Genomic DNA, 25,059 nt, shown 5'->3' on the forward strand with positions numbered 1-25,059 from the left:
GTGAATGAGATTAAAAAAAAAAAAAAAACACTGTTTAAAAGAGAGTGAAGACATATACTATTTAATGTCTGTATCTATGGTGACTGAGCTGGGAAGCCAAAGCTGCTGGAGTGTTTCTCATAACAGTGGTGATAAGTGGTGTGTGTGTGTGTGTGTGTGTGCATGTGCACAAAGGCTAATTTGCTGAAGTGGAGCAGTAAATCTTCTTCTGTCTTCCCCAGTAGTGCTGGAATAAAGTCAAATAACCAGTGCTGTCAGAAGGGGTGTATCTGCATAAGATCAATGGGAGTGACACACACACACACACACACACTCAGGGAAGCCATAAAGCCGGGGGGATGTGCAGGCGAGAGGCATCCTCACCTTACCCCACAGGGGCAATGTCTAATGGTTTCCAAATCTCTCCATATCTTCCACTCCAAGGAATTCAGAACACACCCACGCCCACACAAATGAGAGAAGAATTCACAGCATTAGTATCCAGTGCGAAATGTTTCCCAACCATCAGATTAGAGATTATTCCCCCCCAACAGACAATAGTGTATACATTCTGTATATTGAAACATTCTCATGCACAGCACCTTCTGAAGAGATGGTGAACACCATATGGACGCTACCATATTTCTATGAATCGTGAAGCAGAGCGAAGCTAGTCAGAGGCTGAGATTTCCAACACGTCTTTGCAGCGTGAACTGCAGACAGGAAGTTGATTGTGCATGTTTGATTTGTTCATGCATGAATACACTTGTTATATGTACATATTATAGATTTGCGCATATGTATGTTTATACATATGAATTCATAAAGCTGCTTATTACAGATAGGTGGACAACGTTCATGTAAACTACATTTGGAATTCAGTGTCCCCATTCTACCGAATCCATGAAATCTTGCATCATTTATACCTCTCTACCTGCAAACCACTTCATATCAGTAGCACATATTTCAAATGCAAACTCATTTATTGTAAGAGAATTCAAGAATTTCAGAGTAATGTCTGCCTGTGAAAACTGGGTACTGCTATGATTAGGAGTTTTTATGACTAGATCAGCTTCTTGTGATAAAGTTTATATTCATATTGTGGGTGGTAGTCGCCTAGTGGGTAACACACTCACCAATGAAGCAGAACACCCAAATCCCAATTACTATCAGTGCGTATCTGAGCAAGACACTTAACCCCAAGTGTCTCCAGGGGTACTGTACCTGTAACTACAGATTGTAAGGGGTCTGAGAAATGCCATAAATGGAAATATTATTTGGTATCAGTATAATGTAGTGTATGTGATTAATTAAAACATAAATTATATTTTGTTATCCAAATTATAACCAAAAGATCATGCCTCATATGGCACTCCTCAGGAGAAGAGATTACAAGGACAATCAAAGGTCAGTTCTCTGTAGCAATGTAGAATTTAATGTGCAAAAAGCCAAGATGATCAGCATGAGTGACAAAATATCCCAAACTCGTTGATACAATCACATCACATGTGCACACACACCTCTTAACACACCAGCAGTTACAACTGCATGAGATCACAATGATTTCCTGTCATAATACATTCATTATAAATAACCATGAGCTTTTATACATACTAAAATAAATACAACAGAGACTCCATTCAAACAAATGTATACATACATGTATGCAAACACACCATATATGACACAGTGATTATATAGAATATGTGAGTAGATAAAATGACCATTGGTGGGCTTTAATAACTAGTCACAAACTACGATGACTTCTCTAGTCTTTAAGTTCATCAAGCCCTCAGCAGCAATTAAAATATTTAACAATAGAAAGTTCTGATTGAATAAAAGCAGGATTAAAAAAAAAAAAAAAAAAAAAAAGGAATAATAAAAATACATTTCGATATATTGTATCTTAAGGCTTTAGGTGGTCATCAGTTTATTACTTAAGAAGGCGTGTGCCTTTAACCTGAGTATCACTGGGCTGGGACCAGCATCTATCGGTTTTTATTCCTAAGAATCTGATCAATGGTCTATTTATGAAATCTGGAAAAGGTAACGTTTAAAACCACTAGATTGCACCGGCAAACATGGCGAAACTTTTAAAGCCATAACACGCATAAACAACGCTGTCACTGCGCCTCCGTGGGAAGCTTGATGAAAGCAATGGCTGCCAGCTCCTTACAGAACTCCTCCAGAACAATCACACCTCTTAACAAGGTCACATGATCCACCCTGACAAACAAAACAGACAATAAAAAAAATCAGGTTTTCTCTTTTTCAATTTTCTATAGCAAGCATTTTTGTCTGTAAAGAATACAAATCAAGTGATGGCAATAACCAGCACTACATTCTGTCAGTGGAATCAAAGTATTTCTTACAAAGTCTCATCCTCCTGCCCCATCAGCTGCTTTCTGATGTGGACAAGTTTGTTAGAGATGTTTGGTATATGCTCAATTCTCTGCATCAGCTCCCCTATTACCTACAAGAAGAGAACACACACATTTACAGTAACTAAATGCTTCTGAGTACAAAGATTCTTTTATAGAGATTTCTACATACAACTACACTCAAACATCAAATGAAGAGAAAGTAATTAGACAAATGATTGGTTCTCATGCACATCCTCTAAACAGGCTCATGCCACATCTAGCTCTAAAGGAAAAGTATGCGAGTGCAGCACCTGGTCTTATATTTCACTGTATTAGGAACTGTGCATGACATGTAAGAGTAAGAGCGACCTCTTACCCGCACCAGGGCGGAGAATAGGGAACGCCCTCCGGGTGACAGGCTAAGGAACGGGTCCAGCAGGTACTCATGCAGGTGAGGATGGGGGAACAGCGATATCCTGGACAGCACCGAGGTCACCTGCAGGTTCAGCTCATATGGCTGAGAGAGTAGAGAAGAGCATAACCATCAGAGAAAACATGTGATGTTTGTGAATGTGAAAAGAAGCCAGTCTACCTGCTCCAGGATTCGGCCTAGCCTGTTGAAGAGTACATGCAGGAAGTGACCTTCGTAGAATTCTGCTGAAGGCTGCATGTCGGAGTGGAGGATGTTTTCTGGCCAGCCCCAGTCGATACACAGAGCAGATGTCTCTTTAAACTGAACAGAGATCAGCAAAGAAACTTTCATCCGTACTACATACATGCTTCACACATCAAAAATCTAAAAAAAAAAAAAAAAAAAAAAAAAAAAAAAAATGAAACAATGAGATTTGACATTCAATTAAAAGCACATTAGATGAATAAAAAGAAACATTTATATATTAAAAACTGGTGCTTACCATTTTGTATGCATCATGGACATAAGTGTCATATCCTGTACCAGGGACATGCTGTGATGTTTTGGCTTCTTGAGGAACCAAACACAGGAAACTGCTCAAACAAAAACAAAACAAAAATGACCGTTCAACCATCAGTGACCTTGTCCTCTGGTAACTGAAACCTAATCAGTTCATTCATGAACGTTTGTACCAAAGCTGTAGAAATTTCCTCAAGGCCTTTTGGGATCACTTGAATGCAGGGCTCTGCAGGTTTCAATAAATAAAACTTTTGACCTTTTAAAGACCAACTCCAAAACCCTTGGACAGCATGTTAGCTCATTTTAAACCAGGGGTGTCAAACTCACAGCAGCAGGCCAAATCCCGCAAGGCCACTTTATATAGATCTATTATTAAGGCTCGGCAATATGAAGTGATGACACAAACTACAGATGCCATAATGCAGTGCTGTGGCGAACGCGATCTTTAAAGTGCAGCTGAATCTGTACAGAATCAGTTTCCACGTGGATGGAAATCACCGTGCAAACTCAGTGCGTAGGGTGTTCAGTTTGTCAGTAATATGAACAGTGCATTATGGGATCTGTAGTTTGTGTCAGCACTTCATATTGCCGAGGCTTAATAATAGATCTATATAGTGCTTCCAATCGCCAGACCATAATAATAGATCTATATAAAGTGATTTTGTGGGATGTGGCCCGAGGCAGTACTCACTAAACTTGCACTTAAAGGAACATGATTGAAGTGTTCAAGAACATTTAAGGCTTTTTTTTTGAGACTCAGGCAAGGGGTGGGGTCAGGACTGGGATCAGGTTACCTGTTTACAGATTCAGCTTGTGGCATATTTACAGGAGGGCAGGGCCTAGAGGAAAGTGGCTCTACACCTCCAAATTCGCTTTCAGAGAACAATGCATCTGAAAAAAATGGATCTTCCTCCAATTCTCTGTAAAACCAAAAAAATTAAATAAGTTCAGCACATTCTATATCTTTTGTGTCCTGTTTATAACAAGTCTATGAATAAAGTGATAGAGAAAAAAATGACTCACTCTGACTCCTCTGGAACATCAGATTCTGCAGCCCCGCCTTGCCTCTCTTCCATTGAAACACCAGAAGACATGGGTGTGGCATAGCAGCGCCTCTCAAGGTTTCGGAGGGCCAGATTTGACAAGATTCTCTTATCAGGCTTTTGCAAGAGCTCCTCAAATAAGCGTAAGGTTGCAATGCTGATCTGAAACAGAGACAGAATAAAAAGCATCATCAACTGGCTGATTCTATTTGAACCTGGTTACAAGTAGTAATGTGTGCTACATATGTAGAGATGTATACAATTTACATAATGACAATATATGCTATTGACACTGTTCCATTCTTAAATTTACACCATATACCTCAACAGAGGTGTGTACTTCCAAGTCCGTTGTAACACATTTTCCCATCCAGGATACATTTACATTTACAGCATTTATCAGACGCCCTTATCCAGAGCAACTTACAGTCAGTAGTTACAGGGACAGTCTCCCTGGAGCAACTTAAGGTTAAGTGTCTTGCTCAGGGACACGATGGTAGTAAGTGGGATTTGAACCCGGGTCTTCTGGTTCACAGGCGAGTGTCTTACCCACTAGGCTACTACCACCTTGTACACTTATGCATAACTATTTTGCCATACAAACATACAAGGAGTTCAAATAATACAAATGCAGCCAAGCAGGCATTCATTACCTCATCTGATATGTGGTCACAATTCTGTATGAGGCTGTAGCGCAGTGTGTGAGTGTGATTGTCTGAGCGCTGCTCAGGCTCTGTGTCATCTCCTAACAGGAACAGAATCAGCTCTCCCAGCAGCGCTGAAGAGTGTGTATGACGGGCAATGCAGCTTAATAATGTAGTGTGAACCAGAACCCCAGCCTCTGACCTGCCAAAAGACATCATACAGACATTTACATTTACAGCATTTATCAGACTCCCTTATCCAGAGTGACTTACAATCAGTAGTTACAGGGACAGTCCCCCTGGAGCAACTTAAGGTTAAGTGTCTTGCTCAGGGACACAATGGTAGTAAGTGGGATTTGAACCTGGGTCTTCTGGTTCACAGGCGAGTGTGTTACCCACTAGGCTTCTACCACCCTACAGACACGTAAAAAGTGTGCATCTGTTCATAAGGCTGAAAATGTACAGTTGAGCTTCAGCATACATTGGAAACCTATACATTCAGGAAGATGGACATATGAAAATTACTAAGCAATTTTCAAAAAGGACTTAGATAGACTAAAATATGCATACTGTTATATACTATGATGCTGCAACAGTCACTGCATACTGTATAATTAGATGGTGAAGGGGAAAATATAAATGCACTTATCTAAAATGCGACTACACAGAATATTTGCATATTTTCATGGAGATGCATGACATCCACATAAGCACATAGGAAAACATATCTAGACACATTTTAATTAACACTTCTTACACACTGAGCAGCCTACTGAACTCACATCTGCAGCAGCTGTGGCTGCACGACCCCAGTGAGCCACTGATTATGTAAACTCCTGGCCATCTGTGCAGAAAGGACCTGTATATTTAAAATAGTTTAAAGTTAACAAGGAATAAATGATATTATAATTTGTATAATAAAAATAACAACACAAACAGTTCATGTTATACTCTGCTCAAAACAATAAAGGGAACACAATGAATGAAATATTCTTATTGAATACTTTGTTCTTTACATAGTTGAATGTGCCAAGATTAAAATCCCACAAACTCCTGGACAGTCTGTGGTGCAACATGGTGTTGATGGATGGAACAAGACATGATGTCCCAGATGTGCTCAAATGGACTCAGGTCTGGGGAACGGGCGGGCCAGTCCACCTGCTTTCATCTGTTAAGAGCACAGGGTGCCAGTGGAGAACTCGCAAATTTTGTCCTCTGGCAAATGCCAAATGACAACCACCAACTTCACAGGTTTGATTAATCCAGAATGCAGTCTTCATCATCGGCTGTAGACACCCCCACTTAACACCTCATCCACACACCCTACTCACTGCTACCCATCCCAAACCACAACATCCAGTACGGGCTCCAGCCAGTCCCTCTCAACCACCCAGGTCAGGAGGGAACGGAGGATTAAAGCCAAAAAGGCAGCAGGTCCAGATCAACTGTGTGGGGTGATGGAACAATTTTCAACCTGAGCCTGAAGCTGGGGAGAGTTTCACAGCTCTGGAAAACCTCTTGTGTGGTATCAATAGCAAAGATTCCACAACCCAAGGACCTCAACAACTACAGATTGGTGGCTGACATCCCACCTAATGAAGACCCTAGAGCGGCAGGTCCTGGCTCAGGTTCGGCCCCTGGTCAGCTCATAACTAGGCCCACTTCAGTTTACCTAGCAGCCTGGCACTGGTGTGGTTTGTTCCCTCTCTCACCTGAAGACCACTGGGTGCACTGTGAGAATCATGTTCTTTTATTTCTCCAGTGACTTCAAAACCTTCTTTCCAGCATTCCTGTGGGACAAGCTGGAGTACACAGGAGTGAATAATCACCTGAACTACCTCACCAACCTTCACAATCCACAGTGCAGACTTCACTCACAACTCCACCAAACTGCTTCCTGCATCCTTTAGCTCTCTAAAGACTCAGCAATTGTCGACCTCATCACAGGAGCTGGTGGCACAAACATCCCCCACTAAAACCACTGAAAATCCAGGGTATGGACATTGAGGCTGTGTGCTACAGGTACCTTGGTATTCATCTATAATATAACTGGGACTCACAACTCTCTCTACAGAAAAGGGCAGAGCAGGGTGTTTCTGTACCAGGTCTTTTGAAGTGAAGGGCTCACTCTTGAAGACCTTTTATGACTGTGGTGGCCTCAGCCATTTGATGTGGTCTACTGGGGAGGTGGCATGTCTGCTGGGGACAGAAGGAGACTGAACAGGCTGATCTGGAGGGCCAGCTCTGTTCTAGGATGCCCTCTGGACCCAGTGTGAGTGACAAGAGAATGGAGGCTAAGCTGACATCCTTGCTGGACAACGTCTCCCAACCCATGCAGGACACCATGACAGCACTGAGCAGCTTCTTCAGTGGCAGGCTGTGGCACCCACAATCTTTCCTGCCAAACGCTGTCAACAGCCTTTACAACAGCTGAGCACACATACATAGACTAACACACACACACATCCAATACATCACTTCTGTTTTTCTTATGTGTGGTATGTGCATATCTATCCACTCTGTACACTAACTTATATTCACCAATATGTTTTTATGAATATACTGACATTTTTAAAACTCACATCCACTGTTTTTTGTATATTGAACTTTTTATATTGCACAGTCTGCACAGTCTTTTTTTTTGCTGCCCTTACCTTGTACTGACTGTGACAATCATTTCACCTAAAAAAAATTAAATATCCCACTTGTGGGACTAATAAAGGATAATCTTATCTTATCTCTTAAAAGGTATGCAGTTGTACAGAACATAACTTCACATGTTAGTGTGAATTTTATCCAGTCGATACAGAGCTGACTTACGATAGGTGCGTGTGTAATCAAGTGATCACAGAAATCCAGCCAGCAGAAGAAGCGGGTCACATGACCACTATCAGGTGAAGAAGGGCTCTCTTCTGTCCTCTGGTGGTTGAACAGATCCCTGAAAAATCAGAGAGAACAACAGACCTAAAGTGTAAAGTGATTGTGCTGCATTTTACCCGAGGAGGTACCTTGGCATTCGGGATTTGAATCCGCTAGAGATGTGTCAGTCATGAACAAAACGGCTCTTGGAGCCGGCTCTCCAAAGTCAACGTTAAGATCCAGCCTCTGCCCGTGTGCTGATGTCAGAGAGCAGTTTTTTTTCCCCAAATTGCATGGGATTGGTCAACTATGCAATGCATGTCTGTACATCAGTGCAGGGAGAAGAAAAATAAAAATATTGGATCTTTTGAGATGGTTTTGTTTTTGTACCTTAAAATGTAGTATTCTTTACCATGTTATACGCTATATAATTAACACAAATTTGATAATGTAATATTTGTATGTTAGTCATTCATTTCAATTAGAATTTTACATTATTTAAGCACCAAAAAAAATCTGAAGAGCCGGAATTGGGAGCCAAAGGAGTCAGCTCTTTTAACTGAGCCGAGCTATGAGAGCTGGGATTCTTAAAAGAGGCGGAATTCCAATCACTAGGACCCGCTTCCCTTTTGAGACCGTTTCCTCACCCCTGCTTTGGTTCTCGCAACACGCCCTGGCCCACCCGCTCAGACTCCCACATCCTCGCATATCCACACACCTCCACTGCACAGCCTGCTGCATCTGTAAGTCTGAAGGGTCCAGTGTGCAGGGGATGAGTTTGTAGAGGTCACACAGTCTCTGAGACAACAGCTGGCATAGTGGAGATGTTTCCAACAGCAGCCGTCCAGTGTCCTCCGGAGCTCCTGAAACCAACAGCACCAGGCTCTCCATAGCATGCTGCACCACGCGACTTTTCTAGGAGTCAATCATAAATAAATACGTCTATCAGTGGTGGACAGTAATGAAGTAAAGCTAATTCCTTACTTCACTTTAACCACTTTTATTGAAAAATCCATCATTTCAAATATTTTGCTTCATCTTCACTATGGGTCAATATTTTGCTGCAATACACTATGCAAAATCTTTTTAATTATGATCGAATTTTGCAGCAAGAAATATAAAATGCAGGAATATAGACACATATACAGCAGTGTGTGTTAAAGCAGGCTAGGTTGAGGGCACTCTCTCTCGCTCTCTCTCGCTTCCAGTAACCCTGCCCTTGTCCTCCCTCTCTCACTACCACATCTGCATATTAAGAAGAGGCACACAGCACACAGCAGATCTCATCTCACCGTGCTTTGAGTGAGCTTCGTAAGTGTTTGAATAAAGCCACGTTCCCCTTCACAGTTGGGGCCGGGTGTTGCAGCCCTGGGTTCTTTCTGAGAAAACAGGGACAGAAAAATAATACATTATTATACAGTATTATTCCTACTTGAATGCAGACCAGGTGACAAGCTTAACAGTATGTGACCTATGACCTTCCTCATGATTGTGCAAGTTTAATGAGAGTTCTCATCACCTCCAAAATGAAGCTCAAAATATTTGGGTCCTTCTTCACTCTGGAGCAGACGACAAACATGAAGTGAGCCTCCTCCTTCTCTGTCTGAGAACTGGGGAGTCCACATAGAGCGATCAGCTTCTGCAGAGGAGAAAAACAGCCTGCTATCACGAATGCGTGAATGTGACAAAGAGGGCAAATGGCATAGGGCACTGGGTGGGAGATGGGTGACACGCTGTTTTGACCACTCCCTTGTTTTTACACAATTTTAAATTCTAGTTTATGACCTTAGAGGGGAGAAACTTTTGCTTTTATGGTAGTTTTGGACTATAAATTTAGGTGCGTAAATTCGACCCAGCTCTCCATTGTCTCAGTTTTGTGTCATTGTCTCGAAAAAAAAAAAAAAACCCTGTACATAACATATTCCTCACAAAACCACACACAGTCTTCATTCACACTGGTCCCACTGGTCCAACACCAGTTCCTCAACTTCCTGTGTTGAGTGACACAGTGACAAAAAAAAAAAAAAAAAAATATATATATATATATATATATAATTCCCACTAAAACTCACCTGCACTGGTCGATATACATTGATGATGTGGAGAAGGGGTTTCTGCACCTGAGACAGGACTTTAGTGAAGAAAACCAGCACCTGCTGTATCATGCCGGGTGGATACTGCACAGAATACAACAAACAGGTGAGATTTTTGCCTGAGGGCACTGCATCTCGAGCAAAAGGTCTGCATTTACACTGCCTGGTCCTGCCCGTCGCCACATATTATCACACCGTTAGGCCTCCGCAAGACGCGGTGCTACAGTAATCATAGGCAAAAGCAAGCGTTACCTCGGCTTTACCCAGGGTGCACAGCGTCTCCATCACTTTGTGCTGCAGCAGGTACTCCATGCATGGTCCCGTGTCCTCCTGCTGCAGCTGCTGCTGCTGCTCCTCATACACCAGGATGTCCAGCATCTGTTTCAGCCTCCAGGGGATGTCGGTGTCCTTCACCGGCCGGTACTCATCTGCACATAGTCACATGGAACAATCGTCACATGGAACGCGCCGCCACCGTGACGTAGGTGTGAGGCGTGCGCTCGTTGCCACCGCACGAGTTGCCTTACCTGTAGTCTCTATGTAGTAGTTGGTTATCCCCTTCCAGTGGTCGACAAAGGAGTCCAATAAATTTATTTCCGGCTCTCTCTGAGATAGAATGAGACACGTCAAAAACGATTTTAAAGTCCTTTTTCTAATTAAAACCTTGCTTCAGACTATAGCTACTTTTGCAGCTCAGCAGAATAAAAGAGCTGGACTTTTAAAAATCAACAGGCAGAGGAATTTGAGGTGTTTTTATAGGTGTTTTTATGGGCGGCTCGGTTATCGGATCTGCCTCAGGAATGCTGCAGGAAGTCAACAACCGAGCCACAGGTCCTGCAGAACCGTGGCCATTTACGAAACAAATGCCATTATAGGAACACGGTCGCGGATCGAAGGCCGTGACGAAGTTTCGACAGATATAATATATTTGTCGGCGTGCATGCGGACAAACTCGACCGCGTTGGCACCGGAAACAAAATTCGTCAGGTCTCACGTTCCCAAGTCTCGTATGTTCGGAAAACAGCGGCCGCCTCGGGCAGAAAGCGTCCAGAAAGGCCGCAAAACAAACTTCAGCCGGCGACCAGTCGCACCCACCGTCTCCAGCGCCTGCTGCAGCAGGGCCGTCAGCTTCCCCAGCACCTCCATGTCCGCCGCCGCCGCCGTCCTACAGCGCCGCTTTTCGGACCGAGCCCATGGTTTATTCCAGAATTCCCGGGGGATTGACCGGCTACGCGCTCAAGACACGAAATTGTCACGAAGCGAACCGAACTGCGCTGTTTCGCGTGTCAAATTGAGGCGAATCGCGAACCCCGCGCATGCGCGGAACTCTTCCTTCGGCCCAGAGCAGGGATAGGTGAAGGAACTATGGGACGCCTTTTGGGTCATTAGGCCCCGACGCTCTGGATAAACATTCCCTGTTCAAATCTACTTTCGCATGTCTTAATATATTCGCTAATAACTCACATTTTGCATGAAACCGCTAAATTAGTTACAGTACAGGCCAAAAACACATTTGATGTTTTTTCTTTATTTTCATGACCATTTACGTTGGTAGATTCTCACTGAAGGCATCAAAACTATGAATGAACACATGTGGAGTTATGTACTTAACAAAAAATTGGAGACCTGGTCTCCACAGTCACCGGACCTGAACCCAGTCCAGATGGTTTGGGGTGAGCTGGACCGCAGAGTGAAGGCAAAGGGGCCAACAAGTGCTAAACACCTCTGGGAACTCCTTCAAGACTGTTGGAAAAGCATTTCAGGTGACGACCTCTTGAAGCTCATCGAGAGAATGCCAAGAGTGTGCAAAGCAGTAATCAGAGCAAAGAAACTAGAATATAAAACATGTTTTCAGTTATTTCACCTTTTTTATTAAGTACATAACTCCACATGTGTAAATCTACAAATGTAAATGGTCATGAAAATAAAGAAAACACACTGAATGAGAAGGTGTATCCAAACTTTTGGCCTGTACTGTATGTGTATTAATGTTTTTCATCAAAGTAAAAAACTTCCATAAGAGCTACAGACCACGAACGGATTAAAAACCTTGAAAAAGTATTTCATGTTACAGACTAGGCTTACCAGGTAAACTCATAAATGCAGCCCAATGAATTTACTGCATGTATCCTTATTTATTATCCTTCCACCAAATTAGCATGTATTTTATCATCTTTTTACTGCTTTTGACATCTTTGACTGTAGAAATAGGTGGTGCCTGGTCGATAATCTAGGTCTATTCAATACTAATACATAAAAGAAAAGGTAAATACACTGCCCTGCCAAAACAAAGGTCATGAATTCTAATATTTAAATGTTTTATTGTTGAATAAGAACAGATGATCCTTTATCAGTGGAAAATTGACTATGTGTATTTGGATGTTAAGAATTCTCACTGTACTCCGCAGGCTCAAAATGGTCAAAATTGGTCCTAATGGGAAAAAAATGAGAAAACACATTTACATTTATGGCGTTTTATCAGATGCCGTTATCCAGAGTGTAGTTACAGTAGTCTCAGTAGTCTCCAGTCCCCCCCTGGAGACACTCAGGGTTAAGTGTCTTAATCAGGGACACAATGGTAGTAAGTGGGGTTTGAACCTGGGTGTTTTGGTTTGTATTTTGTAGGCTAATACAACACAATGACATTGGAATTGTTTTAATGTACCAAAAACAACTTTCACCACAGACATTTACAGCATTATACTTTGTATTAGCCAAACCAAATAATATATTCATATATTTTTTTTCCTTTAGGATGCAGCAAATATGCTGCTCAAACCACAGTAGCATAGCATCTCAATGGCATACCACACAGGAGTTAACAAATAAAAATAGATAAAATTAACAGTATGTGCATGGTGTTGTTAAAAATATAAAAAAGTGAAATAATCAGAGCAGAACTAAAGAATGTTTAACAATTACCTGAATTGCATAAAAGAGTTCATATTTGGTGTAAAGTCCAATTTCATTTGTAAATTGTGACAAAATTATGGTCTTTAGGAATAAACTGGAATATTTGGTTAACCTTTGAAATATGTGAAAATATGTGAAAAAATGCTATGTCAAAACAACACGTTTTGACATTTTCCAGCTAAAACAAGATGTGTCAAAAATGCAAAATAAAAGAGAAAACTATAGAAAGTACCAACATAAAAAGACATACAAATCAACACTCATGCCAAAAACAAGCCTGCGTTCCAGTACAGTGTTGCTGCTGGGAAGGCTGTGATGATCTGTGGTCAAACTGGTTAAACTGTGGCTTTGGCTTCCCACTCCTACAGACAAAGTAAATGTGGTGTATATTATACTGGAATTATCTTACACACATCGACCATCAATTATACAACGTACAAAATATGGCTTACAAATACAATATGAAAATTCAGATGAATTCATATAGCACAATATTGTGATAAACCATATACAGTGCATTGCTTATCAAATTCCATTTGGTTAGTCTGTATTCGTTGACTGAAAGGATGCACGTGTGTATGTGTACATACACTAGAAAATGTGGACCCAATGAAAAAATATACTACTGGCCCCCTCCCCAAGCAAAACCACCAAGTAACCTTGTCAATAGCACATTGGATCAAAACATCTCTTTAAAATCAATGTGTGTGTGTGTTTGCCTTCTGGGGTCCAGTACCTTTCTCCTCTGGAAAACATTGCCATTTTGAATGAAGAGAAAAGAATGGCCACGCTTCAGACTGTTTTTAGCAGATGCTGTTCTCCTTAGCAGTGGGCTGAGGAAACTTCCCTGTGTGAACGACAAAGACCACATTACATTTTACAGATTGTGTGTGTGTGTTTGTGTATGTCTGCATGCATCAAAACACTTATTATGCATGTGAAAATATTATGTTCATTATATCTCATATTTATATTTCTGCAGCTGTATTTAGTAGAATCCCAGCAATCTGCATTTTTAATTAATTATAGTTCTCCAAGGCGCAGAACATTATCTCTGCTCTCTAAAGCCTTACTGGAGAATTGCAACTGCTCAGAAAAAAGTGCCACTCAGATTAGTCTTTATCATTGAGTTACACAATTAACCAAAGCAGAAGTCATAAATGGCATATGTGTAACTTTAAGCTTAACAGTTTGCTCCACTCAGATATGGAGCATGTAAATTCACCCCATGTTTTTGTGCAAGCAGACCTGTGCTCTCTCTGTGCAGAAGGACAGTGATTGTCTGAAGGATGTGCGTTTGGACTGCTTCCCAGCAGTGATGAGGTTGACCTCTGACCCGGCACGAAATGGAATGTGTCTCTTGCCTGTCAGATTCAGCTTCTGCACCCCGCGCTCCAGCTCATGCTCTCTCTGCCCTGCCAGACCAAAAAAAAAACACAGAAAGTTGGATGTACTAATATACTCCTTCCTTCACATCCATCTTCACATGCACATCCAGCTCAAGACTCACTGTGACTCCTGAAGATCTCGGTATTGCTGTAGCTGGTCAAGTCCCCATTCTCAATGCCATGTGATTTCTGAAACTGAAAACACACCTGACCTCAGCCAACTAAAGATAAATACAACCAGTTTGGGTATGTGTGTGTATGCATGTGGTATGCAAGGGTGATAGTAGCCTAGTGGGTAACACACTTGCCTATGAACCAGAAGACCCAGGTTCAAATCCCACTTACTACCATTGTGTCCCTGAGCAAGACACTTAACCCTAAATTGCTCCAGGGGGGGGACTGTCCATGTAACTACTAATTATAAGTCGTGTCCTCTGCTTATAACCCATCACCCTTGGTGAGCAGTGGGCAGCCATGACAGGCGCCCGGGGAGCAGTGTGTGGGGATGGTGCTTTGCTCAGTGGTACCTTGGCAGACCGGGATTCGAACCGGCAACTTTAGGATTACGGGGCCGATTAATGAATAATCTGTTACATTATCTGTTACATTATGTTACATATATGAATATGTTACATTATTCATATCAGCATCAACATTAATGAAATTTATGTAAATACTGTCTTGTAAAATGTAATGTGGACAATAGAGATTTTTTGTATTCTGTCACATGTATTCCACATATATCTACTCCTCAGCTGCTAGAAACAATAATAGTAGTGGGATAACAATGAGCATCCACGTCTTCCATACCATTGTACCATGTGATCTTACCATGTTCTCCAGCATTGAAGAGTTACAGTAGATGGGCTGAGCCTGGACCGGTCTGAGCTGCTGGAAGGGGTCGTCCATGTACATGTTGGCGGTGGGAAACTGGCGGATATTAAGTCCACTACAGGAAAATTGAAAAAGAGGCTAAATAAATGGCTGTGTGTGCACCACCTCTGTTTAAAAACAAAACACCTTTTGGTAAAGTGACTTCTTCTCACTCTTTATTCAGAGAAAAACAATTTAGCAAAGAGGCACGCCAAAATTATTGGCAACCTTGTCACAGAATCGCAACTGGGTTCCACGCTGTGGACAAGGAGCAAGCAAAGGAACAAAAAAGCATGCCCCTGAACATGCTGCACCAGCCCAAAACCACGCTGACTGGTCCTTGAGTGTCCCCTTGTCCAGCCAGGAGAAGTATGGGTTAGCAGGCTAATCGCCGAGCAGAGCCGTACGGGCCTTGTGTCTGAGGTCCTCACACAGAGGCTAGATAAGATGATCCTTTATTAGTCCCACAAGTGGGAAATTTACATTGTCACGGCAGGAAGTGGACAAAAGACAATAGCACAGACACATGTCGACTGTAAAAATAAAAAAAATGTCAGTATACACAAGATGTATTTGTAAGATTTTACATATGTACAGATTGGGTAGATATAGACATATTGCACTTAACAGAAAGAGACAAGACGGGAGACGGAGAAAAAAGCTGGAGCCCCACCCTGCTGTCTAGGTGGGCTGCTGTCTTGCTGTGTCCAGATCCGACCTCCCTGCACGAAGCATAGAGGCACCTGCTCTACTACCTCCCCTGACTTACAGTTGCAAGCCATCCATCATGACTTCCAGGCATGGACTGGTAGGCTTGAGATAATGTGGACCCTTTATATGTGTTTTTTTCCCTCACTCCTCTGTCTTCTTTGGCCAATGTTACACTAACTTTTTAGTTCTTGTGTTCCCTGTTTGTCTGCCCATAAAGAACATCATGTTTCACAAATGTCATGCTCCTGTGCCTGCTCCTTCATCAAAAGTTCTTGTCACTTATTGAATTTGGTCACCTTCAAAAGGTATGTCTGAATTTATGCGTGTGTGTGCATGTGTACCTGAGCTTGTAAAGGTCTGTTGACTGATGCTGATGACTCCCATCCAGCAGGAGCTGCATCCAGTCTTCTTTATCATCAGGGCTACTCGCCTTTATGCACAAAACACACGCAAACACACATTCGTATTTAGAGCTCCACTTCCTGCAGGGAGGAGTCACCAGTAGCAAACCTGCAGCCCTGGAGCTGCCTCCTCACCTCCAGAACCGCCACCTGGTTTCCGTGCTGTAGCAGACAGATGCGGTGGCAGGATGCAGAGTCAGGCGCAGACTGCACGTCACAGCCTTGCAACTGGACGCTGTACTGGGGGGCATCAGCACACCCCTCCTCCCGGAACATCTGCAGAACTCCGTCCTCAACCTGGCACCAGAGACTCTGCCACTGGCAGTTCATCATGACGTCAAGAAAGCCAGCTGGTAACACACACAGCAAACTGCCTCTGTTTGTTTCATGGTAAACAGTTCATGAAAAAGTTGCGCTAGTACTCAACCCCAATAGCTAAAACTGACACCATAAGTAGTTCCTCAATGGTAATTCAGGAAAGTTTTCTTGTTCCCTGAATTTTGGTAAACTACTCAATTTGAAGAAAGTCCTACAAATCTAGGTGCTGATAATCTAACAAATCCAGATTTTTACAAACAAAAACACAATATATTATGTAACTCAATTTATGTAACTAAAATTACTTCACTAAAAAATGTATGTAAACACAAATTTCTTAATGTTGATGATGAATAGCAATAGATATTCTTGTTTTTTTCTATTTTAAAATTGGCCTGGTAAAAATGGTACATTATTGACTCGTGTGTGTGTGTTCATTCACCTTTATTCTTTCTCTCCTCAGTAGACGGTGAACACAGCTGCTCATCTGAGTGAGAGAACAAGTCTGAACTGGACTACGTGATGAAGAGAGAAAGATGCAGAATTTGAATTGCAGAATTTAAAATATGTACAGTACAGTACCAAATTATTAAAGGTTTTACATATTGCATATTTCCAACATTAACTTAGCTAAATTCTTTCTATTAACCCAATTCTGCGACCAGCAGTTTAATAAGTCTGTACAGAATATCAGTTACCCTGCAAGAGTCCTGTCTCTCTGACTTCGGTACAAAAGAGCTGTGAGAATCTGGCTCAGTGTAGCTCAGTCCACTCACTTCTTCTATTGCCTACACACAACAAAGACACACACATAACACACAGCAGCTTGTCAGACTTTAATGTATGCCAGGTATACCACACTTAAATACGTTTTAACGTTGGTAACAAATGATTTCACCATACTGTAATGAAAGTCATCAAGGTTGGTGCATAATCAGATCTCAGGGTCTCTCGATATATGACACCGAGCAACAGCAATGTCCACCTTTTCCATAATGGTTCAGTGCATAAAGTTAGATTATAAAACTATTATGTTCATGCCCATATTCCTGCCTGTATTTTGACTAACATGCACTGCTCATGCAGTTTAATATGGCATAAAGAAAAAAAAACTTCAAACCTTCCTCCACTCCTCTGCTTGCTGGCAGCTCTGAAAGCCCATGGTGATGGAGTCAGACCAGGTCACTACCTTCAGCTCATGCTGCATCTTGTTGTTGGCTTTGGACCGGTAGACCAGCTGGCAGGCTCTCAAATCCAGTTCCAACAGGGGCCGCAGGTCCTTAGCACACTTATAGCACTGAATCATGAGAGCAATTACAATTGAAGCATGAAAACATGGAAGGGTTACAGTAGAAATTGTTATATTAATGTTATATATAAATGTTTAGGCATCAGATCTGACTGGTGAAATCTGATTGTCAATGGTCATCACTGTGAGTGCAGTGATAACTCTCTCTATTCATCTGGATAATTGAAACCTGGTCTACTTATCTTAACCTTACCTGCAGGCTTTCAGCATTATTTGAGATACAGACCACTACAACTTGTACGGGGTCACGGAAAAAAATAGTGATGTCTGGCAAGACAGGAAAAAGTCATGGTTTCTTAATAAGAAACCAAGTCATGGTTTCTTAATAAGAAACCAAGTCATGGTTTCTTAATATAGAAGCGGCTGAGGGAGCTCATATAACCAGAAGAATAAAATATCAAATATCATCATTATTTATCATATTATTTATTATTGACTGTCATCCACATCTCAGCAGAGGAGAAATCTGCCCTTCTAAGCAGTCACATCACATTTATGTAGTCAAAAAGGGAAGGGAAGGGAAGTCCTGGCTAATCTGGTACATCAGCATCAACATGAATATAATTTTTCTGAAAGTATTCATGTATAATAATAATTATTATTTTAATTATAATATAGTAATAATCATTTTTGTATTCTTTGGATATATTCCTTTACATGTAACATCTGGAGGTAAACCCCTACACTTGGCTGTTTATTAGTCCAGTCAGTATCATGGAATATCTTTCATCCACAGTGTCAACCATCATTTCAGGCAACTGATTTTTTGGTCACAATGAAACTTTAAGAAGCTATCTACTCACCAGCAGGAGGTTGTGTCTGATTATGAATAGCTGTCGCGTCCATTGGCCAAGCCACTTCTTCCTCCACAGGTAGGCTGTGATCCTTGACTCGGGGGTGTGGCGTAGGCAGGGCTGGGAGGAGCTCCACTGAATGTAGTGAGCTCTGTCCTTCACCAGGTCACCCTCTTCATCCTCACCATATGACTCGTAATGGCTGCTGTCTGAGTCTAACTTTTCTACATGTACACATACGCACACTTTGTTCTTAATTAGAGAAAAAAATTTGCAAACTTCTTCTTAATCAGTTACATAAGACACATCAATTAATTAATATGCACCTGTGCTCTGACTGGCTGGAACAAAGGGTTCAGCTTCTTCATAGCAGTCCTCCTCATCTTCCTCCACACCCACAGGAGGGAGAGCTGGCACTACTGGGCTTACGATCTGAGGAGAAAGAGAAGGGGCAGAGAAGGTGCTGACAACTGCAGGCCTGATTGTTCATCGGTGATACTGACGTGAGCACCTCTTCAAAATACATTAAGTATCACAAGGTGAGTACTTAAGCTTTTGAGACATCAGTGAATGTGGTACAGAGATCATAGTGTACCTATCGTTATGTATTGAAAGTCCAGTTTATGTCATGAAGTGAAGATTAGAAGAGTGCATTTCTCACTCAGTCAGCTGTGGACTTCCAATTTAGACTTTCAATCTGGCAACAAAATATGTAAATTTATGTATGTTGACATAACATGACAGCTGTGTCAACATATCTGCCAGTGCAAGTGCTCAGGCGGTTGAATTATGAATCACTTATTCAATGAGGTCGCAGCAGAACCAGAAGACAACGAACAATCTTGTCTAGAATTAATGTACTATTAATGTCTCTGAATCATCTAACAATATTTATTCGATGGAAACTGTCCAGGAAAACAAAAGTTTTCAAACAAGAGTCATGGGAAGGTAGCCTCCCATGATGATGGACTGTAGTGGCCTTAGTAAAGTCCTTGTGTTGTTAACTTTCTAGAAACAAAATGGCCTTGGGCATTTGGAGGTCTGCCTGTAAATTACCACTCAGGCTCAGAGTGAGTGGTCTTCCATAAAGACCAGATTTTAGTGGTGGGGCTGATGAGGGTTGTATTATTTTGTTTCATGACATTCTGTTATTTCAAATATTTCATTCATTACAGATAATCACTAATCAATCACTTCACTTTGACTTTTTAAAGGATCTCTGCTTAAAAAAAAAAAGAAAAAGCTGAAAAATCTCTCTTTTTGGCAGGGGTTTGCCAGTGACCTCACCTTCCCAAGGGGCCTTTACTCTTGCTGCCCCACATCCTGCCTTCTGAGTGAATGCTCTATCTCTGGCATCACGCTGCCTCCATCACGTACACATCCGTAATTATCCTATCAACGTCCAGAGCCCAACATGTGGGTGCCCCCTCACATAAACAGAGTGCTTCCTCTAACACACCGCCCCCTCACTCCCACCATGCACTGTGGCAATTGACCCTAAGGGTCAAATTTTACAATAAGTCAGTTAACATAACTTTTTTTTTTTTAGCTTTGGTAATCATGATTCCATAAGTAGCTTTATGAGTTGCATCATAGGGAATGAAAATAAACACTCACCCCCTCCACCAAATCCATACAGGACAGAAAGTCCTCAAATGATTCCACTTTAGCTCCAGACTGCAGAAGATCTTCAAATAAATGAACAATTTGATGTTAGCACACTGATATTTTAAAATAAACATTAATACATGTTTATTTGAGTGGTAATAGCCTAGTTACTACCATTGTGTTACTGAGCAAGACACTGCTCCAGGGTGACTTTCCCTGTAACTGCGGATTGTAAGTCACTCCGGATATATGCCATAAATGTAAATGTAAATGCACAAAAGTGTTACACAGTTCGAGTGTGGCTTTAAGGATACTTCTGTCCAGTAAACAGCAGCTATGCATTTTTACCTGCATCCTCATTTTCCCTGAGATCTGCACCAGGAGCTCCAGATGGACAGTTCATGATCATGTACTCAGCATCTTCAACTACGAGGGGAAGAATACATTTAAATCAAGGCTTCTACAAAACAGAATACTTATATGACCATTATAGCAGTGGCTATAAACTGAGCTCATTTTACGACACAGAGGAAAACTCATCTACTGGCTTGGAACATCTTGCTACTACAACTGTGTCCCTGATCAACGCCCTGCTGCAGGGTCCGAAATTTTCATGTCAAGGGAGCTTTAAGAACATAACAGGCTGCCTGTGATTGGCTCTTGAGCTGCTGCATTCACCTGAGGACTCCCTGTCCTGCAGTCTGGACAGCAGCTCTGAGATGGACTTTTTCTGCGCCTGCGCAATGTAGCTGAGGTTCTCGCTGTCCAGAACCAACAGGAACCCACGCAGATCCAAGATGAGGCGAGTCAGCACTGCACACAAAAACAAGTGGTCAAGGAAGAGCGACAGAACTGTGACTCAAATGCTGGGAATGTTCTTGTAATAACATGAACTGTTACGGACAGAATTGATTTGGTAGTGGTGCGAGGAGATAAGATAAGTGTTGTCCAACTCAGCTAACACAAACGAGCCAGAAAACATTCAACATACTGTACGAGAATAGAAATATGTGCTTTAAAACGATCATTTCCTGGACTGAAACAAAATGTATGAAGATTATAAGCTGTATTTTTAATACACATTCAACCACATTATTTAACCTATTACAATGTACAGCTCACTGTGCAAAAAATGTGAATATCACTCATTGTTTAGGAACATAAACTATATTTACTTACTGAGAGCAGAAAATCTGGCGTTTATAATTCTATTTGTACACTGATAAAAAATGTACACATTAACAAGTCAATGTCGGCCACTTTTTATGAGGGGCAAAATGCCTGCTTATATGGTTGAGGCAGATCCCTAAGACAGTCACAATAGCCTGAAGTCTGAGCTTATTTTTTTATTCAGAAGACCATACCAGCTTGGGAGAGTGAAAGTTGACCTAATATGTTGGGCACAAGTGGTGGAACCACCTAAACAGAGGCCCACTGTCCCACCTGTACCGAATCCCCATTAAAACTCTGACAGTGGGTCAAGCACCTCTTTCCACGCACATTTGACCCTCTGTGTGTGGTGCCCTCTCAGATCCCACACGGCCCGATCCATAATTCATACAGCCAGAACACAGAAACAACAACGGCTGGTATGTCCTGACATTTCTGCCAAATTCCTTTATATCTCCCACACCCACCTCGGCTTCTCTCTCCCGTTCTTCCGCTTGTACGATCCACAGACCTGTACACCAGCAGGGCATTTGGTAAATCTACAGCATGGCCAAGGTGAATAATCTGTAATCAGCTCTAATCTAATAATAAGATCTGAATACAAAGCCTCTCTGAAATTTGGACAGAAGGTACATCAGAGGTATCATGTTCAGGGTTCAGAAGGAACGGACACTACTGAAATTTTGAAATGTAGGAAGTGCTAATGAACAATGAACAGAGGGTAGGCTGGTGTGACTTTTTAAACAGGGACCTTCAGCTCGGATAACAGATCATTAAATAAACACCCTCCTGACAAGCAGATCAATGACTGAGGCTAAAACCTCATGCAGTGAGCTTTCATCCCAAAACAAAAGTTTTTTTATTATCATAAAATACGAAAAAACACAATTTCCTTTCTCCCCTTGGAACTGAAAATTACTGAATAACTTGGATACGCATTTGTGGTTACACTGCAATAGATCCTGTGTCACAAATTTAAGAGATTTAATGCAGCTGTAAATATGAAACATTACAGGTGTCTACGTAGCTGCTTAGTTTGAATCGTATGTTTTCTGGCTGCATAGCATAGTATTAAATGATTCAATTCAAGATTCAAGGTCAGAATTTATGTCGATTAAATAACATGTTACCAGCTCTGTATTAATTACATGCAACTGGTGGTTTTTTTGGTTAAATGAAGATGCACATGTGGTTAAAAACCCTTTAGGGAAAAGTTGCAATATACTTGATATGTGGCATGGGACCATCACCTGACATCTTTAAATAAGGTCACATTAAAGGCCAGCTCCACCCACATAATCTCCAAGAGGACATCATCTCCGCCTGCTCATTTCCTCTCTCCTGGGAAAACTCATTTTTGATGCATCTTCCTGCGAAGACCTCTACCATTAGGTAGGAGTTCAGAAGATCTCAGTCATGATGCTCTGCGTATCTTTATCGCGCCATCTCTCCGTCAACTGTGAAAGTCCAGTTATTACTGGAACTTCTTCAAGGACCTGATTAGAGCGGCATTTCCTTGGCCTGTGACAAACACCCCTCTGATCTGCCCTTCGTTTGTGGCTCTCCGATGCAGATAGATCAGGAATGTCTGAACACGGCCTCGCTGGCCGGCCTCACGAGGATTCTTCAATTTCTCATTTCCTTCTGAAAGTCCAAGACTGCAGAAGTCTGGTGACGGCGAGACCACCAGCGCACGCTCCATCCGGGAAAATAATTTACCAGCCCAAAGCACAAGGAGACCAGGCTCCACTGATCCTGCAATCACGCGGAGAAATCAAACACCCGAATGAGATTCAGATCGACTCTCGGGATCGTTTCAAAGCAAACCACAGAAGGACCATTCATGCGAGCGCAAAGAGCCTCTCCTGTCTGATGCATTATGCAGCTTTCAGACCCTCCGCGCCACGCTCAGCACCGAAACCAATGCATATGCAACATTTCACGAATGCTTCTGACACCCACCGCCCTGTTTTCCTGAAGCGGGATGCACACAAATCCTGCTGTGAACGAAGGCCACAGCCGCTCACGCCGAGGATCATGGGAAGGCCCATAAAAGTGCTTTAAGTTTCGGGTAACGTCCTGGCCCACCAGATGATCCTCATTATGCTGAATTAGTGTTATTACATAGACCCTCTCTCCATCGTCTCATGTAAATTCCTGTACGCATGTCACTAAAGTTGCGGCCCCTGCACCCTTTCCATTTCATCTATCAACAAAATATGATAAAAACGCAAACGTGAGCAACTAAATTACAAATGCACACATGTTCACTTAAAAAAAAAGATCTTTAGAATATTGACCCGTCCTCCACACTGGATTCGAAAGGTAGTTGTGAAAGTCATTACGCCGCATACGAATGATCGTTACCATTACAGAGACGGAGCAGCACAGGAAGACCAGGGAGCCAGAAGGAAAGAGGGAGCTGCTGGGTCAGAAGATGGAAGGATTTTTCTGTCCCGCCATTTAGATTTACATTCACGTTATTTACCAGACGCCCTTATCCAGAGTGACTTACAGTCAGTAGTGACAGGGACAGTCCCCCCCCCTGGAGACGCTCAGGGTTAAGCTTCTTGCTCAGGGACACGATGGTAGTAAGTGGGGTTCGAACCTGGGTCTTCTGGTTCGTTACCCCACTGGGTTACTACCCACCCCACTGTGCCACCGACACCGACGTTTGGGTTTCGGCGAGAGGTAAAAGCGCCACAATTCCACGCTGGACGTGCGAACTCTTCGAATTGCGTCGAGGACTTAAGTTCAAGCCCTCGCAGGAACGTAAAGTTCTCGCCGCTTTAGTCCGCCAGCATGTTTTCAATGAAAACGACTCTACGCGCAACATCTGCAAACATCTGCTTACGTATGGAGCTAATATTATGACAAAACTATTTGAATGTGACCGGAAAAAGAGCCAAGGAACAAACAAAAGATCAAGTCTTTTTTTTTTCTTTTTTTTTTTTTACCGCGTGAAGACTACAGGAACGACAGGAACGGTGACGGGGACGTCACCTGCGCGATGAAGCGGAGCGGCCGCGGCAGCAACTCACCTCTCTGTCTGTCCATCGGGGTCCGAGCTCAGAGCCTCATCGCCGCCTGGCTGCTGCCTGCGTGCCGCCGCGTCTCCGGTGAACGCCAAGTCGGGCTCTCCGGCTCGTCTCCGGCTCTGGCCGCCAGGTGGCGCTGCGGCGCTTCACGCCCCGTTCGCCCCGTCAAGGCCTCTGAGTCGCAGAGATGTGACATGTCGTCGTAAATGTCTTACAAACTGTCATCAGCTCCTCGGCCTGGCGGTTAAGAAAGCGAGCCCGTAATCAGAAGGTTGCCGGTTCGAATCCTGATCCGCCAAGGTGACACCGAGGTGCCACCGAGGCCCCACACCCTGCTCCCCGGGCGCCTGTCACGGCTGCCCACGGCTCACCAAGGGTGATGGTTAAAAGCAGAGGGCGCATTTCGTTGTGTCACCGTGTGCTGCGCTGCAGTGTCTCACAATGACAATCACTTCACTTTCAATGTCCCCCCAAAATTTACACTTACAAAAAAAAAAAGTGAAGTGATTGTCACATGTGATACACAGCAGCACAGCACACGATGCACACAGTGAAATTTGTCCTCTGCATTTAACCCATCACCCTGAGTGAGCAGTGGGCAGCCATGACAGGCACCCGGGGAGC

General features: G+C 42.6%; 2 protein-coding genes across 4 annotated transcripts; both read right to left on the bottom strand.

Moving 5' to 3' along the window:
- Positions 1 to 1,386: 1,386 nt before the first annotated feature.
- On the bottom strand, positions 1,387 to 11,261 carry fhip2b (FHF complex subunit HOOK interacting protein 2B). Its single transcript, XM_028995874.1, has 17 exons — positions 11,008 to 11,261; positions 10,440 to 10,518; positions 10,165 to 10,340; positions 9,892 to 9,996; positions 9,339 to 9,458; positions 9,112 to 9,198; positions 8,538 to 8,734; positions 7,781 to 7,898; positions 5,743 to 5,819; positions 4,970 to 5,162; positions 4,297 to 4,478; positions 4,068 to 4,193; positions 3,257 to 3,347; positions 2,935 to 3,075; positions 2,719 to 2,859; positions 2,352 to 2,452; positions 1,387 to 2,205 (listed from the first exon to the last, which is right to left on the bottom strand). The coding sequence occupies exons 1-17, from the start codon at positions 11,056 to 11,058 to the stop codon at positions 2,103 to 2,105; spliced, it is 2,088 nt and encodes a 695-aa protein (XP_028851707.1). The 5' UTR covers positions 11,059 to 11,261; the 3' UTR covers positions 1,387 to 2,102.
- A 1,109-nt stretch (positions 11,262 to 12,370) lies between these two features.
- On the bottom strand, positions 12,371 to 24,548 carry LOC114799500 (actin filament-associated protein 1-like 2). 3 transcript variants are annotated; one of them, XM_028996204.1, is made up of 16 exons: positions 24,439 to 24,548; positions 20,906 to 21,040; positions 20,576 to 20,653; positions 20,237 to 20,307; positions 18,946 to 19,051; positions 18,629 to 18,843; positions 17,637 to 17,813; positions 17,215 to 17,304; positions 16,959 to 17,031; positions 16,334 to 16,548; positions 16,139 to 16,227; positions 15,045 to 15,162; positions 14,336 to 14,408; positions 14,074 to 14,240; positions 13,562 to 13,672; positions 12,371 to 13,187 (listed from the first exon to the last, which is right to left on the bottom strand). In XM_028996204.1, the coding sequence occupies exons 1-16, from the start codon at positions 24,452 to 24,454 to the stop codon at positions 13,161 to 13,163; spliced, it is 1,761 nt and encodes a 586-aa protein (XP_028852037.1). In that variant the 5' UTR covers positions 24,455 to 24,548; the 3' UTR covers positions 12,371 to 13,160. The 3 variants fall into 3 exon arrangements, with proteins under 3 accessions (XP_028852037.1, XP_028852036.1, XP_028852038.1); XM_028996203.1 differs by having other exon boundaries at positions 14,074 to 14,249; XM_028996205.1 differs by lacking the exon at positions 24,439 to 24,548 and adding an exon at positions 21,865 to 22,029 and having other exon boundaries at positions 14,074 to 14,249.
- Positions 24,549 to 25,059: the final 511 nt, after the last annotated feature.

This window comes from Denticeps clupeoides, chromosome 11, assembly GCF_900700375.1.
Source record: "Denticeps clupeoides chromosome 11, fDenClu1.1, whole genome shotgun sequence".
NCBI classification, from domain to species: Eukaryota; Metazoa; Chordata; class Actinopteri; order Clupeiformes; family Denticipitidae; genus Denticeps; species Denticeps clupeoides.